At 35.3% G+C, this 9,963-nt stretch overlaps 1 protein-coding gene across 1 annotated transcript; it reads left to right on the forward strand.

Annotated features, from left to right (window-relative positions):
- The first annotated feature begins 300 nt into the window (after window positions 1-300).
- LOC147077376 (uncharacterized) lies at window positions 301-2,227 on the forward strand. Its single transcript, XM_085941503.1, has 2 exons — window positions 301-332; window positions 427-2,227. The coding sequence occupies exon 2, from the start codon at window positions 469-471 to the stop codon at window positions 1,552-1,554; it is 1,086 nt and encodes a 361-aa protein (XP_085797629.1). The 5' UTR covers window positions 301-332; window positions 427-468; the 3' UTR covers window positions 1,555-2,227.
- Window positions 2,228-9,963: the final 7,736 nt, after the last annotated feature.

The following is a 9,963-nucleotide window of genomic DNA, read 5'->3' on the forward strand; positions in this document are numbered from 1 at the left end:
CTTTCACTATATTATCTTTAGACCTCGTGCGTTCATAAATGTTTCGTTGTGCATTAATTTATGACGAGCAAGCTTTATATCCAACGCTAGTTACTTTAAAAATCTCTTTTTATTAATTTTAAGTACGTTTAATAATAAGACAACCAATAAACAAAATTATAAGTAGTTATTATCCACCTTATCGTTTCGAATGACAGCGAATAATTAGTAATAATTATTTAAATATTAGTATTTTGTCAAATATTGTCTATTACTATATTAACAAGTTTGTTGTCGTTGCCTATCAAACGTCACAATCATCTGTCACATGAGATGCGCCTTTCATGTTTAGGGTACTGGATATACTATTTAATACACATTTATCCATATATTTACCACATCCATGCTTAAGCGATTTTAGTGGATAATAATTATTGTTCTCCCTAGAATTTTCCCAGCACCTGATGTCGAATACTCTCAACATTAACTATGAAGACTTCAGAAGCAACGAAAGCGACTCGTCGGGCTGTAGCTACCGGACGGAAAACTATTGCAATTCGGGACGTGAATTCATCAGACGAGGAGGACAACGCAGAGGAGTCGCACCATTCGCAGGAGGAAGTGAGCGATTCGGAAGCGAGTATTCCGGATATGGAGCCAGAAACCCAAGCCATTTACGAGGAATTGGGAATTCAGGAGACGACGAATTCTACGGAAGCAGCCGTCACGAAAGCGATAGATTTACAAGCAGAAGTAGGAGCCCCGCCTTTGATATCCATGCTGGAAATATTGGAATTGGTGTGGCCTCCAGCGATATGTCTGAGTTTTCTGGAGCGACAGTGCTTGAAAACGAGAAATCTGACCTGGAAGAGGATCTGCTCCACGACGTCGCAAGGGGTATTACTCATCGCAAAACAGCTCAAACGGGACAAAGTCGAATTAGAAAAATGTACGTTCTCGGCTTTCAAAGGGTCGCTTCGAAAAGGAGAGTTTTACACGACGTTTACGAGAAGAAATGTTCCGGGCGGGTTGACGGATCAGTTTATGGAGGTCTTCGGTGGAGACACAGGGGAGCAGTGTTCCTCATCTGCGATCACGCCGACCATTTCCACATTATTCACGACTGCCAGTACTATAATTCCACCTGCAAATGCTGCGCCGTCGACGAACTCAGATCGGTTGCCCGGAACATTGTCGGTCGAAGATACGCTCGACGCGTTGTTGCCAGTGTCGATATCAGCATCGACCACTGGTACAATATCACAGTCTATTGCGAGAAGGAAGAACGGCACATTGATTACTTGGACATCGCCGGGAGAAACTGGATACCAGGTAATAAAGCTGGACATATACGACTTCAAGAAGATCTCCGCAGTGGACAAAAAAAACTGGTGGAAACTTTCGGAGATGCGATCGACCTTCTTGACGTCCAGTATTGCCGACCCAAAGCATCAAGCCCTGCAGAAGCTGGTGGCAATGGCTGCGAAGGATCTGACGACTCTCCCGGGCGTAAAGAAGGATGAAAGGGAGACCGGCTCGTCGAGTTTCTTCGGCGGTTTCCAACAGCGCCAATAGGTCACGTGTTCGGTCTGTCTATCTGGATGCAATCCAAGTACAAATTTTTTAATCGGCAGTCTCCATTGTTGCAAAATGTATGTAAAATTGTTGGCAGTACTTACAATGAATTATCAATCTCAGAATTAGCCGAGTTCTTTGCATCAAGGGATCCTCAAAATTTAATTTTTATCGCTCCAATGGGAAACGTCCAAAATTACTACTTGTCAACAGAATAAAGTTTCCATGTTATGGAGCGACTAGTTTATTTTCAATTTAATGACAATCGCTCGCTCAGATGTTGAGTATTTTTTCAAATGTTTATTTAATGTCCTCGACCGTAGAGTACCAAAAAAAAATACTCTCTTTATATTAAGTCCGCCGAATGCAGGTAAAAACTTTTTTTTCGATGCCTGCATTCATTATTATATAAATTTTGGCCAAATGGACAATTTTAATAGATATTGTACATTTCCACTTATGGAATGTGTTGACAGGAGGGTAATATTATGGAATGAACCTGTTATGGAAGCGTCCGCGAGCGAAACACTATATCTTTGGGGGCGACACGTGTAATGTGAAGGTGAAATATCAAGGCGATGCGGTCATTGGCCGAACGCCAGTGATCGTATTATCTAATAGCGACGTGTTTCCCATAGACGAAGCGTTTAGTTCGAGAATGTTTTCATTTCAGTGGCGGCCAGCGCCTTTTTTAAAGGAATATAATAAGAAACCGAATCCCATTGTACTATTTTTATTATATAAAAGAATAATTATATTAATGTTTCATTGATGATCTTCCCAATCCCCCTGTTGTTGTCCTTTTGTGCTTCCTTTTGGTCGGACGATCCTCGTCGTCCAAATCTAACAGCTGGAAATCTTCGTCGATAGTCTCGGTAAACGACGACAGATTACCCGTTCTGGCGTCCGTCATGCCAAACAGCGTTCGCCCATCAGTATAACTGTGAGCCCTGTTTTCTACGAATCGCACTTCCTTTGGCCACGATATCGGCGTGCTCTTCGTAAATGCTGAACTAATAGAAAATTCAACAGTCGCACCGCACTTGACTTTCCAGTAGGCACTAGAATTCAGAAATGATTTGTCCGAATGTCTGTCTGTTTGTCTGTCTGTCTTTCTGTCTGTCCCGTATGCGTTCCTATACCATTCATCGGATTGCGATGAAATTTTGGTAAGTGGTTGTATGCACACCCGCAAAGGTTTCTGAATTTGAAAAATCATCATCTTCTTCATCATCATTCTATTTTCTTTTAATCGTATGGTTCCTATACCATTCATCCGATTGCAACGAAACTTTCGTCAGTTATTGTACACACACCCGCAAAGGTTTCTAAATTAGAAAAACCATCTTCTTCTACTTCTTCTTCATTATATCTTCTTTTATTCATATGGTTCCTGTACCATTCATCCGATTGCGATGAAACCTTCGTCAGTTGTTGTGGTAACACCCGCAAAGGTTTCTGAATTAATACAACCATCTTCTTCTTTTATTTTATATTCTTCCATTCATCCGATTGCAATAAAACTTTCGTCAATAATTGTGCCAAAACCTGCAAAGGTTTCTGAATTAGAATAACCTTCTCCTTCTTCTTCTATTCACAATGAAACTTTGGTGAGTTATCGTGCGCATGCCCACGAAGATTTCTGAATTAGAAAATCATCTTCTTCTTCTATTCGTATGCGTTCCTATAACATTCAACCGATTGCGATGAAACTTTTGTGAGTTGTTGTGCGTACACCTGCGAAGGTTTCTAAATTAGTATTATATAAAATACAACGTTTATTGTTTGTTTGTTCCATGCAATTTTGATTTTTTTTACTACATATTAATAACGTTTGCATACTTTGGATTCGATTTTAATTTAGTGGTCTTTTGTTTGACCTATACTCTTATTAGAATTATTTTCATATTGCCATATTGTATAACACAGATATTTTAATATTAAAAAAATAATTACCTCTTATTATTTTTTAAATATCTAAGATAAATATAACCACGAAGCGACCCTGTGCGAAGCCGGGTACTTCAGCTAGTATTATATATAAATGAATGTATGTCTGTCCCGTGTGCGTTCCTATACTATTCATCCGATTGCAATGAAATTTTGGTGAGTTATTGTGCAAACGCCCGTCAAGGTTTCTGAATTAGTACAACCATCTTCTTCTTCCTCTATTCTATCTTTTTCTATTCGTATGCATTCCTATACCAAATTTGGACAATCCATGCTTCTCACAAGGGCAGCTGAATGTGCCCTACTTCCTTCTCTGTTCCATAAGATTCAATGTTGCCTTTGAAAGCTTGGTGGGAGGAGTGACTTCCGAGCTTTTTACGCCTGTTTTTTTCTGCACATTGTAGAATGATATTCGTTATATCCTCCGCGTTGGATAGGGAAACAGTTTCGTTCTCATCTAAGAAAGCCGATAGTGCATTTTTGAGTTCATCTTGGAATTCAGTATTGTTCTGCAAGTATATGCGAGCATTTGACTTCTGGAGTTTGGATCTTTCTGATTTGAAGTTCAATCTTATCTTACATCTCACCATCCGGCGATTGCTGCCGGTGTTAAACAGATTGATCACCTTACAGTTTAAAAATGTATATTTTCTGTCAGTGAGGATGTAATCGATTTCGCTGGTTCTACCTGACGGTCTTCTCCATGTCCACTTACGTGTAGGTTTATGTTGGAAAAAGTAATTCATAATGTGAAGAATGTTGGTTTCAGCAAACTCCACAAGCATGTCCCCTCTACCATCCTTTGAGCCATGTCCGAAATGTCCGACCAGTACGTCATCTCTTTGGTATGATCCAATACGTGCATTGAAATCTCCCATTATGATGTTCAAGTGGCATTTACTTTTATTTTTCGAAGATTATTTATTAGATAGAGAAAGATTAGTTATTTCTTCGTAAAACTCTTCCACTTTTTCATCAGGATAGCTCTGTTTCAGAGCATATGCTTGCAAAATCTGAATCCGGTACCTTGCATTGATTTTGAGTAGGTATCAGGCTTGCGACCCTCTCAGAAATGCAGTTGAATTCGACTATGCGGTCTTTCCAGGTTTTGTTGACAATAAATCCAACACCACTCGTGCGTCCTTCATCGGTTCATTTGTAATACAGCACATGTCAGCTTTGTAAAGTGATAATACCCTCACCTTTACGTCTTACTTCGCTGAGTCCGACAACATCCCAGTGGATATTCGTGAGCTCTTCTTGTAACTCTACAAGATTATATATTACTTATAAAAAATTTTAATATTTACCGACATTAAATATTTTACTTTTTAATTATGTTAAATCAGGCTTTAGTATAGGTTCTATATGTTTTAAAATTTTACTTTTTCCTCTAATTAATTGATGAATATTTTTTCTCTTAAGTGTTTCCCTATATGTATTTATTGATAAATTAAAACACTGTTGAATGAAAATGCTTGATAAATTATATCAAATTACAATATGTTTCGTTATCCTGTTACTCTTGGGGGATGCTTCTACCTACCTACCAGAGGCACCTAGCGGAAAAATACGAAGATTGCAATTTGAGACATTTTTTTGATAAACTAGTAAGAAGAAAAATATTTTTATTTGAAGTCGAAGATAAACTTACAATAATTGTAATAAAATATGAATTTGTTAGATATTTACATACACAGTGACATTATATTTTATGGTCATATTTATTATTAAAATTTAGCTTATGTTTTCAATTTTTCGTCGTGTAGATTTTTGACTAATTCATCATTTTAATATTTTTATATTTATTTAAAAAAACATCGATTTTTATAAAAATATAAATGTGTATAACTTGAAATCTTTTTTATTTATATGCAATCTTATTTAGGTATGGTCCCATTATTTAAGCTCATCAAACTCATAAGCTAATCAAGTCCAACGTCGCCTCTGCACTCTCAAGTGTGATGAGAGGCTGCTTGGTGCGTTCTCTTATCTCCTTGTTGCTCCTAAAGTCATGCCACCGCACGCCTAGTATTCGTCGCAAAGATCTGTTATCGAAGCTCAGTATACATTTGCTCTGAGCCTTCGTAAGGTGCCATAATGCGCTACCTACCCGTCAAGAAATTTCATAATTTTTTATGCATCTAGGCGTGATATGGTTCTAATAGCCCAACTTAAAATCAAGCTATACCATCAATAATATAATCTCAATAAGATTCTGATACACCCCTGTTACAGGCGGGCTTCTCTCGGTGTAAAATAATCATTTAGTAGCTATAAGTCGAAACGTAACCCTGACCTCTAGAAACGGCTTCATAAAACATCTAATCTGATTCCTTGCTCAACCACGTAAGTATTTTTTATTCATAGGTAAAGGCCTTCGTCCGGTGTGTGAAAATCGCATATTGGGCGGAGGTGTAATTAAGATAAATTTAATTTAATTTAAAAAGTATAAATGATGATGGATCAAAGCGATAATTTTAAGACTAAATATAATTATTCAAATATAATAAATTTTGCCGCGCATTGTGCGTGAAATCCTCGCGCGCCGGCGCCAGGGTCAGGCTCGTGATTCGCCGAATCAAAGATCATGCGATCAGATTTGGCCAATCACTAGTCCCTTGTACAAAACTATATTTAACTAGAGTGAATTATTGTGAATGTAATTAATATTAATTTAACATGTAAGATAACTTTTAATTCAAGCTTAGCAGATAATATACATATAACCAGTTTAAGTTTTTTCACTTAATCTCAAAACTGAATTAATGTGACGATGATTATTCTTTTCGCTTACCCTTCACCTATGTGCCAACAGAAAATTGATTTAATTTTATATCGTATATTTCATGATTTTTTAAGACGACTACCTAGTTACATAATTACCACTGGAGTTAATAATTATTGTTAATAGATATAGGTAGGTACCTAGTTTTAAGTATTTCAATAAATATATGTTTTCACGATGAATGTTGAATTTCAGTTTTCCCTTCTTTTCCTTTAATAATTTTAAGTCTATCTGCATCAGTTATCAAATTATACAATGATTTTATAATATGAGAGAGCATAATATTACTAATTATTAAACTTTTTGGCATATATCTGTGTGCAAGGAATCCACCGTGCTCTTATACAATATACTATTTCACAATATTTGTGAAGATGACATTTTTTTATTGAACATGAATAATTTTAAAACACACCAGTTGGATTAATATTGCACCGGACAGGACTTGATGCTGTATTTTGGCCAAGCTGCGGAGGCCAATGACCAATATTAGTGAATCTTGTAAAATGCTTCAGATGAATTTTGGATAGTTAATTACACCCTAATTTTTTTTTTTTGAAAAAAAAAAAAAACACCCTGATTAGATAGGTGACTAAATTGGTAAAGCACATCAGCCGGAATCCAGTGTATACAGGTTTGAACCTGTCTGGCGTTATATTTTTTCAAGCACCAATGTCTCTGAGGTGTTTTCAAATAATGTAAGTAGGTATGTTATGGTGAGTATTGTCATGTCCTGTCACGCATTCTCTTAGCATAGGTATAAATAAAATATTGTTTTACACTGGCTGGCTTGCAATACTTTTATTAATAGAATTTAAATACAATAAAAAAACAGAATACATGTTGCAGTTTTTAAGTTCATCAGCTGAATGCAGAGCCCCAAGTCTTATGTCGGTGTTATCATATCGTAAGATACTCCAAGTTCAAACGGTGTCCTACCTAGTTATCTTCGTGGAGCGCACGTGGCACAGGTCCTGTTTGGATTATGGCACATCCATCGACATAGGGTGTGTGGAAAATTATGTGGTGTATGAGGATATGAACAAAAAAATTACGTTATCGTGACATTAGTCTGATACAGTTGTCTTCAATCTTTTTGTACGGTTACCTATGTGCCTAGTTGCTGGGAAAATTCTAGGGATGGTAATTATCCACTTTAGTTGCTTCAACAGGGATGTGGTAAATATATGGAAAAATCCAGTTCCACTTTTGACTATAAAAGAAAATTGAAATATTTTTATTATTTTTGGCGATGACAACTGACAGATGATTTTGACGTTAGCTAGTATTTACATAGACAAAGACAACAGGCATTCATAAACTATATTATATTGCCGGCCGAAAACAATACTAATAAATTAATTTTATTTATACGCTGTCACGATAAAATGAATAATAAGTACTAATAATTTTGTTTATCGTTTGTCTTGATATTGAACGTAGTAAAATTGAGATTTTTAAAGTTTAACTAGCGGAATATCAGCTTGCTCGTCATAAATTAATGTACAAATGAAACATTTATGCACGCAGGAGATCTAACGATACACTGAAATGTTATACTATGTGACATTGGAGTGGTGAGAATTGTTTTTCAACACAGCTTTGACTGTGTGAAAAGCTTCGCAATGGATATTTTGACGACACATTTATAAAAATACATACAGGTGCTCGCCAAATTGAAGCACGAATATGTCAGATTGGTAAACGTATGGAGAAGAGGTAGGAAGAAAGCATTACAGTCGGGTTGTCTGTGTTACGAGACTCTTTTGACAGAACCATCCATACTGATGCGGTTGTTTTTTTTCGGGATATTTTGACTCAGTACTTAGTGAAAATACAAAATTGCGAATTTTTCGCGTAATTTTAATGGAAAAACAATAAAAAATACATGAAAAAACATGCAATAAAATTACTCAAATGTATGCATTTAAAAAATTTGGAAAATAAATATTTGGTCTTAAAACTTGACGGCCACTCAAAATCAAATTTCTAGCTTAATTTAAGAGATAAAAATTTAAAAAAAATGTTGAAAAAGTTTAAATAAGTATACATTATCGTATGCACTTAACAAAAAAATTTTAGGGCAAATTTATTGGTTTAAGTATCAAGTCACTAAATTTAAAAAAATAATATCTCTCACGATATAATCTCTAAAACAATAAAAGCACGTGCACAAACGTAAGCCAATAATAGACAAATTGATGACCTAATAAAAAGTTAAAAAAGTTTGTTGGGTGGTTCTAGTTAACGTTCATCAAATATTTCATATCAAATATCTCACGCACTATATAAGAAAAAAAAATTAAAAAGTATACAGAATTGCCCATTAGTTATGCGACAAGAGAATTCACTAAAAAAAATTTTTTTAAACCCACGCAGTCAGGTTTTGCATACAACATTGGTTGTCCCAACGTTTAGCTGGAACACCCAATTTGAAATTGGAATTTTTCGGTTATTATAGGTGCACAAACGAAAAAAAATCGTGCACAAACGTGCACTAACGATGCACAAACAAATGCACCCAAAAAAGTTGGAGTTTTAACATTGGGTGATCCAGGTAAATGGACCTTTGTTTATCAGTAATCTTTGTTACTTTTGAGACTTAAATGTCACATTTCTCAACTATTAGTGAGTTGTTATTATCCCATTTTCAAATGTTGATAACGTGTAAGATTACTACAATAATACAAGATATGACCTACGCTACGAAGCTTTATTTAAAATAAAAAACTTTAAGACACTCGTTCGTGTCCAGAACCTACCCCTTTTATAACTATATTCCTACCTTTTTCATAAATCTCCTATTCCCAGTGACACGTTTAACCCTTACGATAAAATTAACAATTTATTTAAAAAAAAATGAATGCAGGAATTTTATTATGCTTTAGGTAACATTTAACACTCAGATTGTGAGAAATGCGAAGACTTTTTTTATTTCACGTTATGATTTAGAAACAAGACCCACAGACGGCGCTGCCCATTGACTGGACACCGCAAACTCCGTGTAGGCAGATTAGGGTTTAACCCTATGTTACTCCCGTAATTTTTACACATAATCATATAATGTAATCACACATAGTCCTATTAGTTCTGACCCTTTTGATCATGCAAGTCCTTTATTTTGAAACTAATCACCTTACACTATCAAGGTTTGTTTCTAGTGGTAAGTGTGGTTTCTAGTTGTCAAATGTGATAATTACCCGAACTGAACAAACTCTTTCAATTTCAACTGATTATTTGGTCGAGCGAGATATCTTATCTTGTTAATTAATTTTCGTATGCCGCTTCTCTCTGTGAACTACGAATAAATGCCACAACAGGAAATGTTTCTATTTTATAAATAATCTATATCTTTGTGGCTGATTTTATTTCTTTGAGGCCCCATTTTAAATTTTCTGACGAATTGAATTCGTCATCTACGTCAAAGAAACAGGCCACTGCTTATTCCATCCTCATATTTACCTACGCAAATTAATATTACTATTTTCTCTATCATATTTATTTATATATTTTTTTAAGAAAACAAAACACTGTGGACATGATATATCTAATTTCAAGACGTAGGTACTAATACATACAACATGAGATTTACATTATAACAAATATTACCTTCACTAGAGAAAAGAGAATAATATTTATAAAGTAATAATAATGATAAAAAATAAAATTAA

The sequence above is a fragment of the Rhyacophila brunnea genome, unplaced genomic scaffold (genome assembly GCF_057557595.1).
Source record: "Rhyacophila brunnea isolate RB1 unplaced genomic scaffold, BYU_Rbru_1.0 scaffold_13, whole genome shotgun sequence".
Classification (NCBI taxonomy): Eukaryota; Metazoa; Arthropoda; class Insecta; order Trichoptera; family Rhyacophilidae; genus Rhyacophila; species Rhyacophila brunnea.

Bases quoted from the DNA above. Each gene is read 5' to 3' on its own strand.
- LOC147077376 (XM_085941503.1), top strand. From the start codon at position 469: ATGAAGACTTCAGAAGCAACGAAAGCGACTCGTCGGGCTGTAGCTACC.